This window comes from Oenanthe melanoleuca, chromosome 3, assembly GCF_029582105.1.
Source record: "Oenanthe melanoleuca isolate GR-GAL-2019-014 chromosome 3, OMel1.0, whole genome shotgun sequence".
NCBI lineage: Eukaryota > Metazoa > Chordata > Aves > Passeriformes > Muscicapidae > Oenanthe > Oenanthe melanoleuca.
This window is the reverse complement of record NC_079336.1, coordinates 97888290-97914428: the sequence shown is the minus strand read 5'-3', so window position 1 is coordinate 97914428 and position 26139 is coordinate 97888290. Positions and strand designations below refer to the sequence as shown.

The following is a 26139-nucleotide window of genomic DNA, read 5'->3' as shown; positions in this document are numbered from 1 at the left end:
CCCGAAGGAGCAGCATTTGGGCACCTGGGCCTGTGTGTGACCCTGTGCTCTGCCCCTGAGAGAGCCCCTGCTCTGCCATCCACACACCTCCTTATCTTGGACCAGCCCGAGGCTTTTTTCTCTTCTGTGAAATCCACGGAAGGAGTTTATAGAGGATTATCTGAAGTAAATGCCTCTTTGCAAAGCCTGCTGCCAGTGTTGGAGTCAGCCAGTGAACTGGGGTCTCCTGTTGGGATCCCAGATGGAAAACAGCCCCTAACATCCTCTGCCAAAGGCATACTGATTGCAGATCCATGGATGGCCTCAGTTTCTAGGTGCAGGCAGCTCGTGCTCAGCCAGCAGAGTGCTGTGAGATGTGGGGGTGTGTGCAGTGTGCTGAGGGCAGCCATGGGGGATTTGCACACTGACCAGCCTGGGGGTGAGTGCCACACTGGGAAGCAGTGTGCCATGGCAGGACGCTGTGCCAGTGCCCTGCAGTGGTTCTGAGCCTGTTTTTCTGTCTGGTGCCAGGTGCCCTTCTTCGGTCCCCTCTTCGACGGCGCCATCGTCACCGCCAAGCTGCTGCCCAGCCTCATCTGTGCCACCTGCATCAACGCCAGCAGAGCTGTCAAGTCCCTCATCCCCCTCTACCAGAGCTTGTATCCTTTCTCCAGGGGGCAGGGCTGCCCTGGCAGGGCTCTCAGCTGGAGCACCGTCCTGCAGAGAGGTAGGCTGGGGTGGAAGCCCTGTCCTGTTCGCTTTCCTTGCCAAAGGTCAGAGCTTTTTGTGTCCAGCTCTGTGTTCTCAGTGTGTCCAAAATGGAATGGGCTCTCACCAGGGACATGGCTTGCTTTGATCTGTGAGAGGTGGTAGCTCATTTCAGCTCATAGCACCTTTCTGATAGAAGTTGTGGAGTGTGTATGTCAGGCTGGCAGCCAGAGCTCAGTCGTGCTCTGATCCTATCCAATTAACTTCTCTTGGACTCATTACATTAATAGGGCAGATGGGATTTGTCCTCAGATGCAGATGTTTCAGGTCCCAAACTCCACTTTCATTGCAGCCACACCTGTGTTTGGGCATTTCCAGGAGCTGTTTCCCACCAGTGGCTTCTCAGGACAGGAGTTGTGGCAGGTTGTGGCTCTTGGGTGCTGCAGAGCCCTGGTGTTAGTGCTGGTTTGTACCCATGCTGCTCTCATAATGCCATCATGCATTTCATAGCTTGTTTTGCCAATCACATCACTGACCTCAGGACTAACACTGCACCTTGCTTTCTCTGGGGAACGTTTGATTTGGGTGTTTTTCTAATCACATGACTTGAAAAGAGTTTGTGAAATGTTTTGATCCTTGAAAGAGCATTGAGGAATTCGTTTGAAATGCACATTTTTAAAACATGGACTGTCCTCAAGGTACTCTTTGGGGTTTTTTTAAGGCTAAATTTTATGCAGTGTACTTTGCAGAAGCCATCAGAAATTAGAAGTTAAATAGATTTGTGTTAACAGCTAATTGTTTTCTCATTGTAAAGCGGATGGTGGTGGTTGTGCAAACTGTGGCTACGCCTGACAGGTGAGTCAAGGCTCGTTGTGTTTTCTTCTGTCTCTTGAGAGAAATGTAACAAATTCCTGAAACTGTGCTGTGCAGAACTTAGCTGGATCCGTCAGTTTCTCGGTGTTTAATAGGAAAGTAACAGTGTAGTGAAATGGGCATGAGCAGCAGCCGGAGCCCTCCCACGTTTTGTTGCTGGGCGTTCTGAGTGAGCAGCACTCCCCAGCTGGCCCTGCTGCTGTCCAGGGGGTGTCCCCGAGGGTCCCCGAGGTCCCTGGGGTGACAGAGCCCAGCAGACACCGCAGCCCAGGGCTCTGCTCTGCACAGGAGCATCTGTCCCCACATTCTTTTCACCTCCTTTTGCACCAGTGCTGCCCGTGGTGAATGAACTGCCACTTGTCTGTCTGATAAATGGAAGTGGATTGGGAAACTGCTGCAGTGGGACAAAGGGGATGTGGTGGGCAGATCCCATCGGGGCAGGAGAGGAAGCGATCTGTAATTCATTCTGCAGATAAAGCAGGCTCTGAGCTAAATAAGCACTTGGAATGTGAGTGTGGGGCTGTGTAAAGGTGATCCTTGGGCCTGGCCAGTGCAGTGGGTGGCTCAGGTCTGTGTTTGCTGTGCAGGACAGGAGGCAAGCCAGTGGGTGAAAGTGCATTTTTCAGGCTGGGGATGGAAATAAATCATGTCAGCAGGAGGGAGAATTGGACAGCAATGCTCCTGGCAAAGTGAGGGATGGTTTGGCACACCCAGTCATACCTGTAGCTGGGATGGGGGCTGCAGGACAGAGTGAGGCAGAGCTGAGGAGGATCTGTACTGTCTGTGCTTCTCCTTGGCACGTGGGTCGTGTAGAAAAGCAGCATCCCTGCTGAGGGTCAGTGCTGAGGGCTTTGTGCTTGATAACAGACAGATCAAACACTTTGGTGGCAGTGGTGCAGCAGGGATAAGGTGCTGCAGCCTGGCTGGGTGGGAAGGACCTGCAGGGAGCCATCCCTGCTCTGTTCATCCCCCCGTGGTGCTGGGGAGCAGCACCTTGCCAGCAGTGACAGCTGAAGTCACTTGTTGGAAAGTCTGTAAACTCCGGTACAGCTGCACTTGTCAGGGGCTGTAAGGGAAGTGTAATCAGCCACAGAGATTAATTTGCATCTCAATTAGGAAAGAGTCAGGAGGAAGCTGTAGGGTCTGTTGCTGGAAGGTTGTGGAAGAAATCTCCTCAGGCACAAAGGGCTCCCGACTTGGTGCTCCGGGAGCGAGGACAATATCCGAGAGGGGTTTCCATGGGGACGGGAGCCGGAGCCGCGGGAGCATCGCTGCCCGGCCGCGGTGCCACAGATTCCACCTTCCTCCTGGAAATCCCTGAGCACGAGGAGCTGACTGCAGCAGCCCACACCAGGCTGCTTTGTGATCTCTTTTTTTCACCTTTATGTAGTGCTTTTGGTTTTAAGGAATTCATTAGGTTCGTTAAAAAGCAATTAAGTGTGTTTCAGCTTCAGTTCTGGCTGCAGGTTCTTTGTGTCCATCCAGGGGCACATGGTGGCACAGCCCAGGGTGCTGCATGCACAGCTCAGCTGTCCCTGGAGCAGCACTGCTGCTGCTGCAGTGCTTCCATGGGCAGGGATGGCTGTACATCAGTTTGTGCTCCAAATTCCCATTTTATTCCTCCGTGGTGCCAGGGAGCACTGAGCTGAGCGCTGCAGCCCCTGCTGACTGGGACTCCTGCCATCCTTGAGTGGCTGCTGAGCATGAGGCAGTGTGCTCCAGCAGCCTCTGCAGGCTGCTTTTCCAGGCAGTATCTGATTTTAAATGTGACTGGGACTCACAGAAATCACAAGCAGTAGGATGACTTAAATTTTACATGAACACGAAATAATACTTAAGCTTACTACAATTGCAAAGGAATATGTTTATGCAGGTTTTTGAGTGCATCTTTTGTATGTGCTGGGGAAAGGAAGCAGCAGCAGTAAACAAATCATAACTGAGCAAATCTCCCTTGCAAACAAATCATACCTAAGCAGGGGTCAGTTCTGGTTCAGCAGTGCTGCATTTTTCAGAGGCTGGTGGGAGTGGGGCTGTGGAAGTGCATCTCTGAACACTCTTCCAGCGTGTGTGAAACGAGCTGTGTGCTGGGAGGGATTTGCAGCACTTGTGTGATCTGGAGTGCCGTGGCACTCAGCTGCAGCAGGGCTCCTCTCTGGGAGCTGCTGCCTGGGGGTGAGTACTGGGAGAAAGCAGGGTTTACACTGGCAGCTGACAGGCTCTAGGCTCAGGTGATAGTCACCCTTCAGACCTGGAATGCAGCTGGTTTGGCAGGTGCCAGGCACTTTGGTTGGCCCATAATTCAATCCTGGGCTCCAAAAAGGCTTAGGGATTGGGGATAGTGATGTCTGCTCAGAAAGCTCCTCTTAGAATCCCAAAGAAGTGCAATTCTCGTTGCCCGGGTTTTCAGTGTTTCTGTTTTTTCTGCGTTTTTCAGTGGTTTCTGGTAGTCTTTAAATTCTTGGCAATTAAAAATTCAAGCTACTACATGTACTTCCTTCATGTGAGTGAGTAAATAGGGAGCTAGTTCTTGTTGGGGTTTATTAACAGACTGGTTATAAAATGATCTCTGTGCACAGTCTGATTTTGGGGTACATTGGTTTGTTTTGATGGGCAGCAGAGGGGTTTGATTCTCATTCTGCCTCCTGCACTCTTTGCTGTGACATCAGGTGCTGGAGCTGTCTGTGCATTGACCAAGCTCAGATGAGCACGGTGGGGATGAGAACTCCTTATGTAATGTCTGAGCACTGGATGTCACCATTTCCCAGCTCACAGCTTGCACTCCTTTTTGAGGAAAACACAGCCCTGACCCTGGAGAAGTAATTTGATATAAATGAGTAACTCTCAGAGTTTTCTCCACTGTAATGGCAGTGCTGTGCCTGCTGGCCTGTGCCAGCCAGCAGCTCAGCAGGGTAAAGCCAAAACTCCATCTAAACACTTAACAAAAAAGACACCCATAACTTCAATTCATTGCATCTCATCCAGATATTGAAATACTAATATATCCTGGATGTGTTAATATCTGGAACCAAGGAGATTAGGCAAAGAACATCAGCTTCAAATTCTGAATGAAATCCCTTTCTTGGCTTAAGCCAATTTCTGATTAACCTAATAGGGAGTGCCTGATCTGCTTACCTGCTTTATCTGTGAAAGAAAGGTATTTTCTGTGATGGGCTGAACTGTGTGAATGGCTGTCAGATGTTCTGGAGGCTGGTGTGGTGTTTGTGTCCCTCTCAGTGTGTGGTTTGTGGCACTGGCATTTGGAGCTCTGGGGAAATGAGATGGAAAGCCTGTTACTGCTTTCAGGGAGAGCTCAGAGTTTGTCCCCTTTATTTCATCCCAAGAAGCAGTGCCCTCCAGCTATGTCAGTGCTGATGGGAATGGCTAGGAAATTCTACAGCACGTGTCAGGGGAGCTGTGACAATTCATGTGACAGGGAACCTGACCTGGCTGGCACCAGCACCTGGCAGTGGCCAGTGGCTGTGGGGGGCAGCAGGTCCAGGGGTGCCCAGAGCCCAGGGGGGCTGTGGATGGTGCCCAGAGCCCAGGGGAGCTGTGGATGGGTGCCCAGAGCCCAGGGAGCTGTGGATGGTACCCAGAGCCCTTCATGGACCACTGTGCTCCCCCATGGCTGGGAGCTGCCAGGTTTGCTGAGGGTCCTTGAGGAAGTCCCAGGCTCATTCTGACACAGTTTTAAACTGCAGATCTCTGGGCAGCATCTCTGCTCTTCAGCAGCACTAAATAATCCCCAGTGGTAGAGTCTCTTCTTTGCTGGCTGATACAATGGACAGTTCCAAAAACAAGCCTGGAGTTAAGTGGCATCAAGAATATGATGTGTTTGTAAATGAAAAGTGAGTTCACTGTGTGATACGTGTCAGGGAGAAAAACCCAACCAAACAAAACAAAATTTGGGTCACTAAAAGTGCTTCATCCCATCTTGTGGTGGCTCTTGCTGGTTTGCACGGGGGTCACATTGTGTCTTTTCAAAGTAATTTTGGATGATTTTGCTGTTTCCCCCGTCACCTTCGAAGGGATGTGCGTAGCTAAAGCTCCGTTGTGTCTTTTGGAAACTTCCCTGTGAATTTCTGCTCACACTCAGGGCTTCCTGGTCCTGTTTTTGTTTGGATTTTTTTCTGTTTTGTTTTTTTTTTTTTTTTTTTTTTTTTTTTTGCTGTTTTGTTTGTCACAGACAGGCCAGTGAAAAGCAGAGGGAGCAGGGTTTCTGTGGCTGGGCTGTGGTGGGGGGTGCTGGGAGTGGGGCTGGTGCTGCTGTTGCCTAGAAAGGCTGAACAGAGATAGACAGAGCAAAAGGAATAAAATAGGAGTTTACTGAAAGGATACACTCTGGGCAGTGCAAGAGCCTGGCTGGGGCTCACAGATCTAATCCAAGGTGGATCCTGGTTCATCTGCATCTTGGGGTCAATTGTCCAACCACAGCCCCAGGCTATGGAGTCTCAGCCCCTGCCTTGCCCCTTTCCCTCCCTGTTGTTGTTCATGATTTTTGGGTACCGGCTGTCCTTGATTATCTGTCTAGGAAGAAATTGTTTTGTCTAAATATCCTGCAAAGAAAACGTACTAACACCTTATGTGAAGTTCTAGTGACACACTGAGCACAGAGATTCTGAAAAATGCAGGAGATAAAACCCAAGGCAGCTGTGCCACTGGTGTCACTGTCGCTGCAGTGTCACCATCGGTGCCACTGTCAGTGTCACTGTCGGTGTCACTGTTGGTGCGGTGCCATCTTGGTGCCACTGTTGGTGTGGTGCCATTGTTGGTGCCACTGTCAGTGCAGTGTCACTGTCAGTGTCACTATCAGTGCCACTATTGGTGTCACCATCGGTGACAGTGCCACTGTCAGTGCCATTATTGGTATCACTGCTGGTTCCACTGTCAATGCCACTATTGGTGCCACTGTCAGTGCGGTATCAGTGTGGATGCCACTGTTGGTGCCACTGCTGGTGCCACTGTCGGTGCCATTATTTGTATCACTGTCAGTGCCACTGTCGGTGCCACTATTGGTGTGGTGCCATTGTCAATGCCACTGTCAATGCCACTATTGGTGCCACTGTTGGTGCCACTATTGGTGTGGTGTCACTGTCAATGCCACTGTCAATGCCACTATTGGTGCCACTGTTGGTGCCACTATTGGTGTGGTGTCACTGTCAATGCCACTGTCAATGCCACTATTGGTGCCACTGTTGGTGGCACTATTGGTGTGGTGTCACTATTGGTGTGGTGTCACTGTCAGTGCCACTGTCAATGCCACTGTTGGTGCCACTATTGGTGTGGTGCCACTATTGGTGTGGTGTCACTGTCAATGCCACTATTGGTGCCACTGTCAGTGCCACTCTCAGTGCGGTGCCACTGTTGGTGCAGTGCCATTGTCAGTGCCACTATTGGTGCCACTGTCAGTGCAGTATCAGTGTGGATGCCACTGTTGGTGCCGTTATTGGTGCCACTATTGGTGCCACTGTCAGTGCCACTTTATTGGTGCCACTGTCAGTGCCACTGTCGGTGCCACTGTCGGTGCCACTATTGCTGCCACTGTCTGTGCCATTATTGGTATCACTGTTGGCGCCACTATTGGTGCCACTGTCAGTGCCACTGTCAGTGCCATTATTGGTGCCACTGTCAATGCCACTATTGGTGCGGTGTCACTGTCAGTGCCGTTATTGGTGCCACTATTGGTGTCACTGTCGATGCCACTATTGGTGCCACTGTCGGTGCCGTTATCGGTGCCACTCTTGGTGCCGCTGTCGGTGCCACTGTCGGTGCCACTCTTGGTGTCCCTGTCGGTGCCGCTGTCGGTGCCACTGTCGGTGTCCCTGTCGGTGTCCCTGTCGGTGCCAGTGTCGGTGCCACTCTTGGTGTCCCTGTCGGTGCCAGTGTCGGTGCCACTCTTGGTGTCCCTGTCGGTGTCCCTGTCGGTGCCACTGTCGGTGCCACTCTTGGTGTCCCGGTCGGTGCCGCTGTCGGTGCCGCTGTCGGTGCCACTCTTGGTGTCCCGGTCGGTGCCACTATCGGTGCCGCTGTCGGTGCCGCTGTCGGTGCCACTCTTGGTGTCCCTGTCGGTGCCGTTATCGGTGCCGCTGTCGGTGCCACTGTCGGTGCCACTGTCGGTGCCACTCTTGGTGTCCCTGTCGGTGCCGCTGTCGGTGCCACTCTTGGTGCCGTTATCGGTGTCCCTGTCGGTGTCCCTGTCGGTGCCACTGTCGGTGCCGCTGTCGGTGCCGCTGTCGGTGTCCCGCTCGCAGCGGCGGCGCGCTGGCTGGCTCGCCCGGGCGCGGCTCCCGCGGGCCCCGGGGTCGCTCCCGCGGGCCGGGCTTTGTGCGGCCGGCCGGCTCATTAGCATGCGGGCCGGGCTCGGGGCTCTGCTGGCTTACCAGCTGTTCCTGCTGCTCCCGACAATGTCCGGCGGGCCGGCCGGCCGCGCTCCGACAGCCTTTCCGCTGGGGATGCCCACGTGGCACCGCAGCGCCGGCCGGCCCCGCATGGCATATGGTGTCTGGATTCATACAAGATGCAAAACTATTCTGCCGCTAATGCACAATGACTCATAGCATTGCTAATTTTTCCAACAAAAGCCCACTTCCACACCCACACTTTTAACCCCTCGGGCTAAAAAGCCTCTTCTTTAGTTTCAAAGCCATGGAAATGCAAGGAGGTGGCTTCTGGATCAATATCTGAAACCCTATATTTATTTAAAGCATATGCACGCTCTGACGCTTATTTTAAATTTCAGTGAAAGCCGCTTTGCAAATCGCAGCCCTAACGTGCGGCAGGTTTTTTGTTCCAAAGCGGGTTCCTTGTCAAATGCTGGGATTTTTAAATTTTTCTGTAGTTAACGTATAAAAAAAAAAAATTGGAAGTCGCTACTATAGATAACAAAAAGTTATTTTTCATTTAAGAGGAGGGAATTGTAACCAGTGGATGTACGGGGGTTATGTATTCCAGTGCGAGGTCCCAAGCTGTTAGCAGCTTGTGATATTTGGGGATCTTGCTGTTTGCTGGCTCTTCAGGGACAATGATAATGCGCTTTCCAACTAGAGGGAGCTGCTGGTTCCCCTGACGCTGATTCGGAACCTCCCAGCCTAATTCCTTTGTGCGGAACGCGCGGCGGCGGCGCCGAGGTTTTAACAAAACCAAGTTTAATTACCCCGAGCCATTCAGATTAAAAGCTCTCGGTCCTTGCAGTGTAATCACCAAACTAAACTGCGGAATTCGGGGAAAAGTGGGGCAGGTCCCGGGTTGGTTTCTGTGGAACGATCGGGTCGTGAAAAGGCTGGGTAGGAGGGAGCGAGAAGCCGGGGCTGTTCCAGACAAAAAGCGTGCTGGAGGAAGGACCGAACAAAGGAACAAAGGGACCTGTGGCCAGGCACCGAGGTGGCCCAGCCCAGCCTCGGGTCCCCAGAGCCACTTGTTACGGGGGCTCCTGCCGGCAGGATTTAGGAAAAGCCTTTCCAGGGGATGGTTTGAGGGCTCCTGGGGGGCTGCTGGCCCTGCCGGGGTCTGGGGGATGCTCCGTGTCCTCAAAGCAAAGGCAGTTTCCATCCAGCAGGGCAGATTCCATGGGTACCCCCCAGCCCTGCAGGCACTGGTGGTCACACAAACATGCAGCCACCAGTACAGGTTTAGGTCATTTTTCAAATTATCTTTTGAAGAGACCTTGACTTCAGTGTGTGATTTCCATGAGCCATACGTGGTGAAATTGCTTAATGAAAAGTTCAGGAGTAACTTTCTAAACAGGAAAAATGTTTTTAGGCTTATATTTGGGATTTCTTTGTGGCTTTGTTTCTCTGTTATTGAGCACGAGGGGCTGAGCTGAGTGCTGGCCATACTTTGAGGATGCCAGGCAGATCTGACTCCCTCCAGCCTGACCAGCTCTGAGCAGCTGACACCAGAAGGAGGGAGGCACAGGAGTTTTTGTGCCTCTTATGTAAAAGGTACTTTGATGGGCAGCACTGTAATCCTACAGAGGAAAGGCTTCCCCTGTACCTGCATCTGAAAAGCTTTGAAAGCCATCCTGTTACTGGGGGACGTGAACATGGTGACATCAAGTGAGGGGAATAGGAGGAAGCTGCTTTTTGTGCTTTTTGGTTTTCTGGCTGGCATGTTGAATGTGTGGGTTTCCCAGTGTGTGTATTTCCCAGTGCTTTTACCTGTCAGGGTTCTGGTGTATAAACAGGAGCAAATGGCTTTTGATGATTTCTTAAACCTAATGTTTAGTAACAATCTCGTGCATGTGCAGTATTTCCTGTTAAACAAAGTCTCAGGTAATTTTCTGGCTTTTACTATTTCTCTGGATTGGCCTGGGCCAGTTTTTTGGAGAGGTGTGAGTTGTGCTGAACAGCTGGATTTGTGGCACCTCTTTGGGGTCATGCACCTGGCTGATTTTCACCTGTGAGAGTGTGGATTATCTGACACCTTGCTGACCTGTGATCTGGGGCTTCTTGAAGGAAATCAGACCTTCCAGCTGGCAGCCCCTGAAGGGCTGTTCAGAGCAGTTATTTCACTGAAATCTTTTTGTTACCTGTGTACCAAACCTAGGCTTGGCTCAGCAGCTCAGTCCTGCAAAGCCTCAACACCAAAAACATGACAGAAAACCCATTACAGCTCAGGGAGAGAGCTCCAGCTCCCTGAGCCTTGCTTGGCTTTTCAGGTGGTGAGAAGTGGAAGATTTCTGTCCTTAACTGTCAAATCCAAGCCTGTGTTTTCTGGAGGTCTGCAGGAATAGCAGTTACACCACACATGAGCAATCCCCTTGGAGGGCTGCCCCAGCCCCAGAGGGACAGACACTGGTCACTGGCAGGAGAGGGGGACTGCTGCAGTCCAGGAGAGCTGCTTCAGTTCAGAAACCTTTCCTTTCTGGCCTCCTGCAGAACCTGTTGGGTTTTGTGCTCCCGTGTTTTATGACTTGTTGCCATGATAATTCAGCTCATCTTACAGGTTTCTCTAATTGTGATTGATGTGCAATCATTCATTTCATTGAACCTCATTAAGGTCTGTGAACCTCTGTCCCAACTTACAGTAATTAGAGCCCAGATAGCCATTCCATCTGTTCCCAAGCACTGGTTAATTAATGAACTTTTAACGTGTTCTTTGCCTTGTAAAAGCCCTCAGCATTCTCAAGTTGCTGAATGGGATTTGCATGCCAGCATTTCCGTTTGATTTGAATGCCACAGCAACGTGGGGCTTGGAATCCCAAAAGTCAACACACCAAGTCCTGGGATCCCGGGAAGCAAAGTGGAGAGATTTCACTTTCTGTTCCCACTTTGTGCATCAGTTACAGTATCTGTGAACCTGGCTTTGCAAACGGGGTCTCCAGTGCTCCTCACTGCCCAAACTGAGGGGTTTGAACCTTCCCTTGTGCTGCTAAAGAAAATTCACAGAGATCAGCAAACCAAGTGTTTCATTCTTTGTAGGTACTTACTGGAAGGACATTAGAAATGTGATACACACGTTTTCCTGCCCTTACATTTCATCCTTTTGTTACACTTTGAGCATCAGGCCCCAGACAGCTTTGTTAGTTTTATGTTTCATTCACTACAAGGGGATTTTTAGGATGGAGCAGAATCCACCAGTGCTGCTGGAGTTGTCACAGAGACTGTTGTGGAGAGTTTCTCTGCTTCACCTCTGTGCATTCTGACTGTGCTGAGTCAGTGACCTGTGTGCAGGGGATAAATCATTGCATTTTTAAAAATTCACTCCATTCCTGTTTGCTGAGCAGACAGGGCAGGCAGTATTTCCAGTGGCAGGAGTTTAAAGAAAACTTTGGGTTTTGTTTTTTTTGCCTTGCTGCATTCGTGACCTGCTGCTGGTTTTTACCACAGCTCGGTGGTGCAGGGCTGTGCTCTGCCTCCTTTGGATTGATCTGTGTTTACCTTCAATATTCAGGACAGGAATTAAGTCATACTGCTCAACTGCCTCAAAATCCCTTTCAGCATCCAAAGGCCGACCATCTGTCCGGCCCAGCCGTTCCTTCCTCCCCCAGAGTGTGCTCAGCCCGTGCTCTCAGCAGGGCTGTGTCCTGGAGGAGCAGAGTATGGAGGGAATAAAGGTGCTGGGCCTGGGGCCATGCTTAGCAAGGCAGGCCCTGGAACTGCAGATGGTTTTTGTGAATCCAGTGCAGGAGCCCCTGGTTCTGTGGTGCTGCTCTGTGTGTGCCCAGGCCAGGCTGCCTTCTCTGTGGAGACATTTCCAAAGCAGCTACTCTTAATTCCTCTTCCAATGTTTCTGTGTGCCAGCTCACCACTGATCCCACATTTCAAACACTCCACTGGGTGAACCCACCTGTGCTCCCCTGCTCTTTCTGGGACTGAAGAGTTTTGAGTTTCTGGCAGATCTGGAAGAAGAACAGATTTTTTTCTCGAGCTCTTTGGGAAGTGCAGGTTTGTGTGCAGTGCCAGGTGTGTGGGGCTCAGCCTTGGTGCCACCTCCTCTCTGTTGCTGCTGTTCTGCAAGGTGGAGGCTGGCATCTTGTTGATGTTCCACTGGCTGAGACTGAGCTAGGACCAGATCCATTCAGCATTTACTGATGAGTGTTTGTAAATTGTACCACTCCACTATATTTAGGGGCTGCAGTTCTGTTCACATGAGGAAAACTGGGATGTTCCTCCTGGGCAGTCCCTCTCCTGCTCTCCACAAGCATTTGCACTGTGTTTTCAGACAAAAAAAACCGTGCAGACAGTCTGGGTGAGGCTTGGGCAGCAAACAGGGCAATCCTGGTGAAGGGATGAGAGGAGGGAGCCCTTGCCCCTCTCTGGGGGATCGTGCTGTGCCTGTGCTCTGGCTTTCTGGTTTGCAGAGATGGCCCCAGTGTTGGCTTCTGGGGCTGATGGATGGGAGTCCTCCCACTGCCAGGAGACCTGCAGGCACAAACTCTAGTGCAACAGGATGAGTCTAGGTGCTGCATACCTATTTTAGCAACATTTTCTTTTAAATCTGTAAGCAGGGGTCGCATTCCACCCTTAGATAAATGTAAGTGTTAATTAAGGGAATTACATTTAATGCTGTTCTCTGTCAGGTAACTGATTTTACACAATAGGCATTTACATTAAGATTTAAATGTTGCCTGTGTTTCGTTTAGTACTGACTTATTTTCGTTTTTAGATTAAAATATTTTAGCAGCCTTTCTGTGGGCTGCCTGTGAAACGTTTGATGTTATTTGGGTTTATTAAGAGAGATAAGAGGGATGTTGTTCTATCAGCTGTTAAATATTATTGTGTGTTAATCCATATTTTAAAAGTTCAAAGTCTGTGCTAGCTCGTGTTCCTCTGCTCACTGCTGCTGGTACAGACGTGCTCATATGGAGCATTCCCATTTGTGTGAAAAACAGAATTCAGCTCAGGCCATGCATAGATTGTCAGAAAGATTAAAGTGTGCATCGTGCAATTTTTCCTCTTTCAGAAAGGGGCCTTTGATGTGCTAATGCTCACTTTCTCTCTTTTCATGGCGAAGTGCTGGGCATTGTCTGGGGCTGCAGAGCAGTGTCTGCTCCAGAGAGGCAGATCCACCGGCCCAGCCCAACCTTGGGCAAGGTGGCAGCATCTGCAGGGCCCTGCTGGCATTGTCCAGGGAGCAGACAGCCCTGGGCCTGCACAGATAAACACCAGGGCAGGCAGCGAGGAGAGGTGCTGCCAAAAAAGCCAAATATTGAACGTCCAGTCTCCCACTTCTGTGTGCCAGTGCTCCTCACACACCGTGGGTCCAGGCTGGAAAGCTGGCAGGGCAGGAGGCTCTGGAATCACACCCAAACACAAGGCTGTCATCTGTTTCCAAAGTTAGCTGGCTAGGGAAATTATTTGGATAGGCTCATCTTGGGCTGCAGTGGGCATTTTCCAGCTGATGGATGAAATTTTGCAGGCTGTTCACAGGACCTTCTTGAGCTGAGTGGCGGGGGCCTGGTGGGGTGGTGACAGTCATAGTGACAAAGGTGTGTGGGGAGTGAGCAGCTGTGAACAGCCTTTCTTATGCCAAAAAACACCTTTTGTAGTTGGCTGGGGAGAAATGTTTTCCTGAGTTCCTCAGAATATGACTTTGGGAAGAGAGTGTGTAACTGGGCAGGAGTGAGTGCAGCGCTGGTTGTGTTCTGCAGAAGACAGATCAGTTGGTAATTGAATGATAGAAGCCTTCCTTTTCAAACTGGGTGAAATTTGAGACAGGAAATTAAAACCTGGAATAAAACTTGAAGAGAGGAAAGCCTGACAGTGGCCCTGCTGTGTAGCATCTTCCCTGGGTCACCATCCCTGCATCTTCCCCCTTCTCTTCTTCCACCAACTCCATTAAAAATCCATCCTGTGCTGCAAGCCTTCTGTCTGGGATCCTCACATCTCCCTTCTGTGGCTGTCCTGCAGCATCCCCCCAGCACAGCTCTCTGCAGCAGCCCTGGCTCGCTGGTTTCCCTCTCAAATCAGATTAATTGTCCGTTTTAACAAAGTGCCTCTGCTCTGCGAGCTGGCCCTAATCTCATCGTGCTGCAAGTGGGTGCTCCATAACCCAGACACCTCAGGGATGCAGCAGTGCTCAGCCCTGCTGCCTGCACAGCACAGCTGCTCACTGCTGCTCCTCCCTGGTGCATCTGTGTGACCCAGCCTGGGCAGTCACTGCACCTCCCACCTGGAGATTCAGCCCAGCCTGGGGCTTTTCACCTGGGTACACGGGGCTGGGAAGGGCTCCAGCAGCACCTCCCCTGGTCTTTGGGACCACCCTGTGCTTTGTCACTCCTTGTTTCTGCCATATTTATTCCCAGGGGCAGGGTTTTTTCTCTGCAGTGCTCAGCACTCGTGTTGCCATTCCCCTGTGTGTTAATACCTGTATAGAATATCCTGGTTTCTGGTTTTGACCTGGCTCAGGTGTGCAGCCAGCCAAGCAGCCTCCCCACTGCCCTCCCTCCACTTCCACCATCGTTCCTCTTGTGCTGGCTTTTAGAACTTGGCTGTTTAGTAGTGCACTGTACTGCTCACTCAGGAACTTCTCCTGTATTGATAAGACTTCATGGCCACCCTGAGTGACTGGAAACTTATGGGGAAATTTTTTCAGAAGCAGTAGAACATTTAGAAGAAGTTAACAGCAGTGAAACCAATGCATTGACTTTCCTTTTTGTGAAGGAGTCACTTAGATTTTCAGTTTTGCTCGCTCTCCACTCACACATCCCATCTCCTAAGTTTTAAAAAAGCAGATTTCATAAATATGCACCAGAATTTAAATTTTCTCCTCTGGGAAAACGAGGAGTGTCAGGTGGTAATTTCAAACCTCCATCCTCCTTATACTGGTTTTAATTTAAAGCTTGGACTTTAATTTAAAGCTTGCTGGGCTTTGCTCTAGTTTGTTCTTCCTTCCTGCCCTCTCACAGAGTGATTTCCCAGCCTGTCTCACTGCAGCAACAAGTCCATTCCGTGTTAAGCATCTTGCAAATGGTGTCACTCGTAATGGATGTGATAATAAGCCCCAGTTACCTGTCCCTGATTGTAATAAATGTAAATTGCCAGCTATAATAGACCTGAAACTGAGCCATTTAGTGTTAGACCCAGAAATAATGAAAATATCTGTAATAAACTAGAAGGGGCAAAATTACTTGGTGTAATTATATTTTGTTCTGCTCGTAGCTGCCAGATCATAATATTCTTGTCAAACTGACAGGGTTTGGTAACATCCAGTAGGTGAGAAAATATGTTTGTAAATTGGAAAGACTTGTTCCTTGGTGAGTGAGTTTGACAGTCCATCAGTTTTATCCAAGGCACAGAGGTGCCCCTTTCTGAGATGTGTTCCTCTGGCTGTGATGCAGTTAGAACTAAATGAATTGAGCTTCTTTCAGGAACAAATTCATTTGTATTCCCTGTAATTCCAGGAATCCCTCTGTCTGTCAGCTGGGTGAGGCTGGTCTCCTGAGCCCACAAAGCCCCCTTGGTGTCACTGCAGTTGTTCCAAGGGGTTGGAATCGCACCCCATGGATGGCAGCACAAATAGGTTTGTTCTAGACCATACATAAACAATTTTGTGGCACACTCATTACAAAGGGTCTGGCAGTATCTCCCCTTGCCCTGTCTCTGGTGGTTTAGGTGCAAAGCTGGGAATTGCAGAGGCTGGCACCTTCAGGTTCTGAATGGAGTGTGGTGTTATCCCAGGAGATTCCCAGCTGTACCTTCACCTGGGGGCTGCTGTGATGGAGCTTGAGCTGTTCCTTGTCTCCAGGTGCACTGTGGAGCAGATCTTGTAGGAATGCTAAATGTGGCTGCTGACCTGGAGACACTGCAAGTCTGTGTGTTTGTGTATGTGCAGTGACCAAAGCATAACAGCAGCAGTTCTAAACCTTTATAACCCTCTGTCTTTTGCTGTTCTGGGCTTTTTTTTTTTTTAATTTATAAAATTTTAAGATATAAGTGAATACCAACAGCATTTTGTCATCAACTGATATATTTAATAAACCAAACCCACAAGCCTTGCAGGCCAGTCTGCCTTTCCTGCATGTCTGGGTACAGATAGGAAGGTGTAGCTGCAGCATCCCCCTGCCAGCAGCTCCTCTTCAGTCATGGTGGGAGGGTCTCATTGCCTGGCTCTCCTGGCTGCAGCACCTTGGGATCTGGCTTGGGCTGGATCCCTGGGAGCTCCACCTGGAATTTCTCATACTGTGGTCCCAGTATGGGTTCTTGCTCTCCCCAGGAGAGAGGAGCCCAACATCACTGCTCTGGGGCACTGGGAACGTGGCTTTCAATTAGGCCTAGGCAACTGCCATCCTTTTTCTCTCAGGATTGAGTAGAGAATTTCCAGAGAAAGTATATTTGGGGGAATCATGCCCCACTCTTTGCTGGTGTCAGGACACAGAACTCTTTCATAAGCAGCTCTCGGTGGTCAGATCTCAGTGTGCCCTGCAGAATGAGTTACCAGTCAGGGCTGCTGCAGCTCTCAAGTGCTAACAGCCATTATGTCCTCACTGTAATTGGAATATTTTCATCCAGGCCATGTTAGTACAGTGGTAACAGGGAATGCAGTGGCCAGCTGGACCTTGGGTGGGCAGAGGGCTGTTTGCGCCGTGCAGAATGTGCAGTGCTGTGTGTCAGGCACAGGTGAGCGTGTGTGTGGTTTGTCACCTGTGTAACACCCTTAAAGGGAGCAAAGTGAGTCGGGGGGATGAGGTGCAGGCCCAGCAGGGCAGGTCTGTGCACCAGCAGGACCAGCTGTGAGTGAGCACTCAGGGACTGTGGCAGCACTGCAGAGCTGTGTGCAGGGATGGGCTGCCAGGGCAGGGCACAGGGAGGTGTGGGAGCAGGGCAGTGCCCCGGGTTCCTCGGGTGTGCCTGCTCCCAGGGGCTCCTGCCTGTGCACAAATTGAGATGGAAGCTTGTTTTCTGCCTCACTCATCAGAAATGCAAGGCTCTCCCCGGAGCACTTGGCATGACTAATGTGCCACATATTCTGTCTGTCCCCAGGGCAGGCCAGCGCTGTGCCAGAGGTGCTGCAGCCACAGGGCTGGGGCCTCTTGCCTCGGGGCACCTTCAGCAGGGCTCTGCTCTGACACTGCCTGATGTCCACAGAGAGCCTCTGGAGGGGTTGCTGTCCTTGCTTGGCTGTGCTCTCCCCTTTGAGGTGGCCGCGCCCTGTGGCTCGGAGCGCCCGCAGCTTCTCGGGGAGCTGAGCCCTTCTCCAGCATCAGCATCCAGGTTCTCGTGGGATCTGTGAGGGACCCAGGCCTGCTGCAGGGAGGGAGCTGCCTGTGCTGGGCAAACGCTGCACAAACAAGGAATCCCTCTCTGTGCCTGTCAGTCCCGGGGAGAGCCGTGTCTGCTCCACACCAGGTGCTCTGGGCCCCAGCACAGAGGGCTGCCTGCCACTGTGAGGGGTGGCACAGCAGCAGAGCTCTGTGTGCAGGCAGGAAGAGCTCTTGCTGCTGGCACAGAGGATGGTCTGCCCGTTTTGGATAAGGAGGAGGAGCAGCAGCCCTGGCACGAGCCCTGGCTCCCCTGGTGCAGCGGGCACAGATGGCCACAGTGGGGGCTGCCCACGGGGAGGGGCACACAGACCCGGTGGGCACAGCCTGACCCAAGGCAGGCGCCGTGGAGAGTTCCCATCTCGGGTGCTCTGGTTTATAAAAAGCACAGCAGTCTGTGGTGGCTGGCAGGTACCATTTAACTGCACCTGTTTGGTGAAGGAGACACGTCACTGAAATTCCCCCAAAAGTTCTCGGTGCAATTCGGTCACTAGACCGTAAACGGCGGCGAGCCCAATCAAGCAGATTGAGTTTCACACAGAACTGCCTAACACCACGTTTTGAAAGCACAGTAACTCCATCCTCTTCACAGCTGGGGAGGACAATTAGGTGCAGAAAGGGCATCAGCCGACACATCTCTACTAACCTCAGTTTTGTGGTCCTGGCTTTATTCTGCTTTGGTAAGTCCCAAACATTTATGTTCTTGTTTCTTTTCCAAACTGCTGTCACAGTGTCAGGAGCAAACCCTTTTTGTGAAGCACCTTTGGGCCCTGTGATACAATCAGGAGGGAACTGACATAGATGTTTCTGGCACTGAGCAGTAAATCCAAAGATTTTCTGCAGGTCTCCCTGATTGGGTAAGAAGGAGTTGGCACGTGGACGTGCAGCCGTCCGTGCTGTGGGGTGGGCTGGAAAGAGCTGTGTCCCTCTGTACTGGGAGCTGCTGCACTGGCCCAGTGCCCCACAGCCCTTCTCTGGGTGGGCTGCCTGTCACAGATGGGAGCTGCAGCAGGCCTGTGCCAGCAGGCACAGAGGGGCCCTCTGGAGCTGCAGAGCAGTGCTGCTCTCCATGGGCCCTGGCAGTGCCCTGGTGCCCCTTGTGGCACTGCTGCCCTGTGGTGTTGGCATGGCCTGTGGGCTGTGGAGAGCAGCCAGGTGCTTCTCCCCAGCCTGGCCACAAAGCCACAGACACTCCTGTCTCACCTGCCTGCTGCATCAGCAGAGCTTGCTGCTCTTTCCCTGTGTCAGTGACAGTGTATCAGTGCTGCCAGAATGGTTTTGTTCTCAAACAGGAGCACGGGGGAGGGTGAGCTGGCCATTACCACCAGCAGGTGTGTTTTGCTCGAGGTCAGCATGGAGTTAGGTTCATAAGCCAGAGTTCTGTATTTTCAGGACCTGCTGGAGTCACCATCTTGTACATTCCCTTGTTTCTCGACAGGGCAGTTTGGTATGGTTTAGTGTTGTGTGTGTGTGCAGGAGGGAGCAGTGGGCAGATCCTGGCCCTGGGATGGCTCAGGTCACCTGCAGAACCCAGGTCATGGGGGCTTTGGAGGATTGTCACAGTCATTATGTTTTACACTGTGTGTCTGAGACTGGCTCTGTGTTGTAGAGGTTACATGTAGAAGTGGTGCCTGGTGGGTGAGAGCCCAGTGCTGGCTGGTCCCTGCCTCTGGTGAATTTTCAAAAGCTTCTGCCTTTTGTCTTCTTTTGCATCTGGAAGGATGTCCTGTGTGTTTCACTTTGCAGTTCATCCTGCTGCTGCAATCAGATGTGGTTTATCACAAATAACTGATGTTAGCATTTTAATTTGTCAGGGTTTTTTTCAAGCAGCCTTCGTTGTGTGGTTGAAATGTTAGAATAATTGATATGCTGATAAAACACTACTAGAAGCTCTTAATATTAAAACATTGAGATTTGATTGCTGTATTCAAGTAAGACCTAAATTCCTGCTCTCCCACAGTTTTATATATATTCATGATCAATAATTCACACCTTGTCACGGCTCTCAATGTCATTACTTCATATGAAATGAAAAAAACCCAAACCTGTTTGTGTCTGTCTAAACCATTTTGCTCTGGAGCTTTGCCTTGGCAGCAGCAAAATGTAAAATAATGCAGCCGTGGGGGGGTGGGTCAAATTGCCGTACATATTAAAAGAGGAGCTTTTGATCAGCTCCTGCGAGGGTCTGGTGTAACTCCATTTATCTGCAGATCTCAGGGGATGCCCAAGCCCCCAGATAACGGGGCTTAGTTAATCAGGGCAGCCAGCTGTCCAGCGTTCTGCTGGGGCAGGTCCAGGCTCCCAGCCCAGCCCAGCCCAGCCGTGGATCCGTGCTCCCCGCGGCGCTGCAGCTCGGGCTGCTCAGGGAGAGGCAGCCGGGCACTCGGGGCTCCCTGCCAGCCCTGCCCGGAGCTGGGGCTGCTCATCCTTGGGCTGAGTGCTGCTGTGGGGGCACCTTGGTGTCGGGTGGAGCCCAGAGCTCGCAGGTGACGCAGAGGTCGGGTTAAAGAGGGTCAGTGTGAGGTTCTGGTGTTTGTAACTCTGATGTTTCGCTGTTGGCTCTTAGGCTGAAGGCACAGCACGTTTCTGAGGGGCAGCTCTGACAGAAGTATTGCCCGAGGGATTTTTGGGACACACGCGTTCCTACAGGGCGATAAATAGGAAACCTCGTGATGCTTTTTTATAGGATGGACGTGTTTCTGGGAGGGTTGTGAACAGCTTGTTCATGATGTCTCCACATTCAAATTCCTAAACCTCAGTAAAATTTTAGTTGACTTTTTCTTTTTTTAACGAATCCCAACTGTTCTCCCAAACGTGCGTGTGTATTGAGACAGAGATACCAGGGAGTTTAATTTCACCTTGCTGCAGTCACTTAACTCCCTCCTGATTAAGCTGTGAGTGGAAACGAGCTCGCTGCCCGTATGGCAGGAGCTGCTGAGCTCCCGGGGAGCCCAGGAGGGCACGGGGAGTGCCAGGGGCTGGTGAGTGTGTGCTGGGGTACCTGCACCCGCTGCTTTTGGCTTCCCGGCGTACAGAAGGGCGCTGAGCTGGGCTCTTCCGTGCGTGCCTCCGAGTGCTGGTGATCTACAGGGCTCTGCAGGTTTTGGAGTGTTCTTGCTCAGCTGCCTCCCCTGTAGCTGCTTGTGCTGTCCGGGCGGTTTTTCCCAGTCTTTTGTGTGGTGAGCAGCACCCCCCAGCTCGTCAGTAGGATTTCACCGGGTGCAGAGCAGAGCTGGGCAGCGTTTATCCGAAGCTCGGTGCTCTGCTGTGTGAGATGCTCGGAGCCGCTCGGGACCCAGCAGGGCATCATCATCCCGAGCGTGCAAAGCCTTTTCTCGCGGCCCGGGCCCGGCTGGGAGCCCCGCGAGCAGCCCGGGCCGGATGAATGGAGCGCTGCGGGCCGGCCCGCAGGCTCAGGTGGTCGCCGTCCCCCGGTGTCGCGGAGCCCTTTGAGCGATTTGTCACGGCCGGGCCCGCTCCCGCTGCGGCACGCGTGCCAGCTCCGTGTCTCTGCCAGACGGGCTCGGCCCCGAGCCCCCGCCGAGCCGGCAGCGCGCCCGCCCCGCTCCGCTCCCTGCTCCGCTCCCTGCTCCGCTCCCTGCTCCTCTCCTTGCTCCGCTCCCTGCTCCGCTCCCTGCTCCGCTCCCTGCTCCGCTCCGCTCCCTGCTCCGCTCCCTGCTCCGCTCTCTGCTCCGCTCCCTGCTCCGCTCTCTGCTCCGCTCCCTGCTCCGCTCCGCTCCCTGCTCCGCTCCCTGCTCCGCTCCCTGCTCCGCTCCCTGCTCCGCTCTCTGCTCCTCTCCTTGCTCCGTTCCCTGCTCCTCTCCCTGCTCCGCTCCCTGCTCCGCTCCCCGCTCCGCTCCGCTCTCTGCTCCTCTCCTTGCTCCGCTCCCTGCGCTCTGCTCCGCTCCCTGCTCCGCTCCCTGCTCCGCTCCCTGCGCCCCGCTCCGCTCTCTGCTCCTCTCCTTGCTCCGCTCCCTGCGCTCTGCTCCGCTCCCTGCTCCGCTCCCTGCTCCGCTCCCTGCGCCCCGCTCCGCTCTCTGCTCCTCTCCTTGCTCCGCTCCCTGCGCCCCGCTCCGCTCTCTGCTCCTCTCCTTGCTCCGCTCCCTGCGCCCCGCTCCGCTCTCTGCTCCTCTCCTTGCTCCGCTCCCTGCGCTCTGCACCGCTCCCTGCTCCGCTCCCTGCTCCGCTCCCTGCGCCCCGCTCCGCTCCCTCCCTGCTCCTCTCCCTGCTCCGTTCCCTGCGCTCTGCTCCTCTCCTCCCGCTCCGTTCCGCCTCGCTCCCTGCACCCTGCTCTGCTCTCTGCTCCGTTCCCTACTCCGCTCCCTGCTCTCTGCTTCTCTCCCTGCTCCGCTCCCCGCTCCTTTCCCCGCTCCTCTCCCCGCTCCGTTCTCTGCTCCTCTCCCCGCTCCTTTCCCCGCTCCGTTCTCTGCTCCTCTCCCCGCTCCTTTCCCTGCTCCGTTCCCTGCTCCTCTCCCCGCTCCTTTCCCTGCTCCTCTCCCCGCTCCTCTCCCTGCTCCTTTCCCTGCTCCTCTCCCCGCTCCTCTCCCCGCTCCTTTCCCTGCTCCTCTCCCCGCTCCTCTCCCCGCTCCGTTCCCTGCTCCTCTCTCTGTTCCTCTCCCCGCTCCGTTCCCCGCTCCTCTCCCCGCTCCGCTCCTCCCGCACCGCCCTGGCAACAGCCGAGCGCCCGGCAGTCGGCATGCCCATAATGAGCGCTGAATGGCATCCCTCGCTCCCTTTAGAACTGGGCCCAGGCGTGTGCCTCCTCTGCGAGGAAGTTTGGCAGCCTATTCATTAGCAGGAGTCACCAGGAGTTCAGCCCGTGCGGGGGAGGCAGCCCCGCACGCCGCGGGCTGGCGCTGGCAGGAATGCGCTCCTGGGGCAGGGCAGGGGAACTGAGCAAATAACGCTGTCAGCAGGTGCAAACGCTGCCGTGCTGCCCATTGATTTCCTTTCTTCAGGCTTCCACGGGAAGTTTGTAAGAAGATTTATCACGTATCAATCGTCCTCTGCGAGCGTTAAACGCAGAATTCTTCCTTTCTTTCTCCCCAGTTGTTGGCACCACGCCTGCAGGAACTCGCGTGCAGTGAAGATGTGCTTTGCCTATTCGAGGTCGACACCAGACCATCGTCTCCTGGCTTTAAGCACTGCTTTTCTCTGATTTTTTTTTTTGTAATAGTGTTTCAGAGTGGTTTTGTTAATGTACTGCAAGTCACAAATGGCACTTCAATATTAATTAGTAATGCTTTTCAATTCTAAATACCCTCACCTGCATTCTGTTGTCACTGGTGTTATTCTCCCGCTCCTAATTTCTAAATTCAGCTTGGCCTTTGCTCCCACCGAACAGCCTTGCAGAGCTGGAGTGCATTTCCCCATAACAGGAACACAATGAGGCGCTGAGAACTTTTGTTTTCGCTGAGGAAACGGAGAATGAGATGTCATCCTGGCTCCTGCGAGCCCTAATTCATAAAGTCATACGTGAGGCTCTCCAGCCCATTGTAGGTTTGTCCCAGGCGTTATCCTGTTATTGGAAGTGTGTGATTCACCTTCTGAGCAGACAGAAGCTGCACACAAAAGGGGAAGATTTGCTTTCTCTGCTCTGAAAGGCTGCTGCAAGCAGGGGTCCTATTAAGACAGCTGGAAAGTTGCTTCAGCTTGTTACGCTTGTAAGTTTTATTGGTGACTGGTTTTTGATTACACATTTGAATGCTGTGTGTTCCAGGTTGCCGAGTTTTAATTAAAAGGCAATAGTCTCCATGTTAGCTGGCTTTGTTCTCTGCATTATCCAGGCCACAATGCATGCAAGTTGTGGGCTGGGTTTGTCCACTGTGCATCACTTATTTGGGATACATAAGGTTGCACCTTCTAGCACCTGCCCTAAATATAACCATCACACTTTTGGAATTGGTTTATTGTGTTTAATTTCTTCTAAGAAGTCCAGTGACCAAATCAGTGTGTGTGTGTGGTGGGGGGATTGTATCCCTCTGTCCTGTAGCTTTTTTCCTCCAACCTAATTACCTTTCTGGTCATTGGAACAGGGATATTGTGTGCCAGGAGCTTCCCATAGTGCCACAGGCTGTCTGTGACGGTGAGTTTTGAACTGGGGCTTTGCTCCTGTGCTGGGCAGCTCCCAGGCCACATCTTCTCAGTCAGGAAGCTCCAAAGGTGTTACCCTGAATTTCCAGCCCTGAATTATCCCCTCCTTGTTCCCATTCAGGACTGTTGGGCAGCTGGGTCCGGCTCCCTGCCCGTTCCAGCAGGATGTGGATGTGGGCTCGGGGAGGCCGTGGGACAGCCCTGAGTTGTGCACACACCTTTCCTTAACGGGGCATCCATCACAGCTACGAGGAGAGAGCTCTGTACCTCGAGGCCATCATCCAGAACCACAAAGAAGTGATGACGTTTGAGGATTTTGCTGCTCAGGTCTTCTCTCCCTCTCCCAGCTACTCCCTGGGTGGAACTGGTGAGTCTGCACGTTATTCTTCTTCTAGCCCCAAGAAGCACTTGAGCAGCAGATGTACACCTGTTTTTGGTAGATAAATGCTTGCAAATTTAAGAAGACTATTCTCCCCCTGAATCAACTAATGAATATCAAAAGGAATGATGACATTCATTTTAATTTGTTTTGCATCAGAGCCATTCACACTGCTCCTTTCTTCAGCTATCCTGTTAACCCCCAACTCCGGCGAGGTTAATGAACTTTCTCGCAGGGATGGGCTCGGGCTCATTCAGGGCTCTGGGTTCTTGCTGAGCTGGGAATATGCTGCTCAAAGGCGAGGCCTGAATCGGGGCTCACTTATCAGAAACAGTTCCTGGCAGGGGAAGCTGCTGCTAATGCTCAATGGGGATTACTGTGCTGAGGCACCAGGTCAGGGATTAGTGCCCGAGGAGCGGGCGCTGTGCGGGAATGGCGTGCGGGACGGGAGCAGGCAGCCTGAGCCCCTGCCCTGCAGCCTGCAGGTGTGTGGGTGTGTGTGTGTGCACCAGGGCTCTCCAGGCCTGCTGAGGGGTGACAGCAGCATGCCCAGCTCCGGGAGTTCATTCCTCGTGTGCCTTGCAGAGGGTTAGGTTGGTGAGCAGTCACAGTCGCTGCCCAGCTGGTTTGGTTGAGTTTGAGTGAACCTCTCCTGAAAGGGAGTTTGGCTCTGAAATGCACATTTCTGGTGCCTCCAAAATGTGGTTTTTTCCAGCATCCAGAAAAGTAGCTGGTCACCCTGTGCTGGACTCTCTAACAAGGATTCCTTAATCCATCGTTGACACTCCTAGGGTGACACTGGCACTTTCTAATCATTCCCTGCTTCTCTTTTGGATTGCTGAATAGATTGCTTCCAACCTGTATAAACGTTGCAGGACATCTGCTCTATTTCTCTTTAGCCCGACTTGTTAGCAGATATCTTCCATCTAAACTGAAACACTGAAGGAAGAAATTAAATTTGCTCGCATAAATCACTTAGGAATAGAACCAGCCGCGCAGCATTGTCTGGCGTTGCTGGCTCCGATCCTGGCGTGCTCGGAGCTTTGTGAGGAGATAAGAGGCGTGTGCTGGCCGGGCAGTGGTGGCCAGGAGCAGCAGGCAGAAGGCTTTGGAGATAAGCGCTGGCAGGAGGGGGAGGAAGCCGGGGCCATTTACATAATCGCGCCTCTGCGTCCTGGAGAGGCGTCAGGGAACACGGGATGGATCTATTGATCTCTGCTGAACTGGAATACTAAACAACGCTAGGAAAGCTTATAACTTAAAGCTTTGATTAATGTTTCCTACATTAAAAAGTAGAACAGCTGTGCATTAAATTCTTTTATACACTCTGCCAAAAGTCTGAGACAAAAACCCGCCCGTTTCAATAGGAGCGCGGCGCGTGCCCAGGGCCGGTTGTTAGCACTTGAATCGTTTGTCTGTGGGCGTATCAGCAAATAGAAATGTAGATGGAGCGATCTGCTTTAAGCATTTCGCTCTGTGCATGGCTGTTCGTGCTCACGTTGCTCTTAGCACGCGGTGTTGTGTCACTTGTGGCTTGGCAGGGCAGCCCCTCCGCAGCCCCGTTCTGAAGGATAAGCCGTGTCTGCCAGACACATTGAGAGCGTTCCCCAGTAGCTGAGGATTTCAGAGCGCTGTTAAATCAGGAGTACCGGCTATGGTTTCATTATTTTAATTGCTGTTAAGTGCAAAGCCTCCCCTGGTCAGGTCCCGATTTTCAGACTTCTGAGCCTCAGAATTAATTTCCCTCTCAGGAACTGGAGGCTGGCCATGACTTCTGGTGTCAGAATCTCTGCTTCAGAGAGCCTCCTCACATTACCTGCTGACTCTGCTGCATGTTCAGTGAGTGCTGAGCAGGGCCAGTGTCAGCTGTGTTCATGGGGACGTGTTTTCCATCAGATGCCCCTCAGCAGTCAGCAGGGAGGCTGGATGCAGCTCCAGGCAGAGATCCACCTGTCCTGCACCTGCAGGAATCACCTGGCTGCCACTTAGGAGCACTGGGGGCATTTTTCTATTCTGAAACAGAAAAAAAGGAGTCAGGGAGCAGTAAATAAAAAGAAGCACTCAGTGCCCAGGGAGGCAGAGTTCCCCATATCTGGAAGTGTCAGGATGTGATTTTGGGGTGATGATGGCAGTGCTGGGTTGGCCACTGGACTTGTTGATCTCTTCCAGCCTTGATGGTTCTGTGGGATGCATGGAGCTGGCACAGGTGGCAGTACAAGCCAGCTGGCACTGCTGACTCTGCCGAGCATGAACTGCTCAGGTAAATTTAAGATGAATTCTCATCTGACCTGATTCTTGCAGTGCCCCCAGGTGTGATCCTGTCAGTGCTGTGAATGCATGTGTGCAGCAGGGGGGCTCAGGGAGTGAGGCTGCTGCTTGTCACAGTGCAGGGTGTTCTCAGGGGTTA

The 26139-nt window shown here is 52.4% G+C and overlaps 1 protein-coding gene across 1 annotated transcript in view; it reads left to right on the top strand.

Annotated features, from left to right (window-relative positions):
* The window catches only part of RALGAPA2 (Ral GTPase activating protein catalytic subunit alpha 2), a 98122-nt gene that overhangs the window by 58392 nt on the left and 13591 nt on the right, over positions 1–26139 (top strand). The window contains exons 37-38 of the mRNA XM_056487853.1: positions 511–638; positions 23599–23720. Coding sequence (XP_056343828.1) covers positions 511–638; positions 23599–23720 — 250 coding nt within the window. The remainder of the gene's footprint in view (positions 1–510; positions 639–23598; positions 23721–26139) is intronic.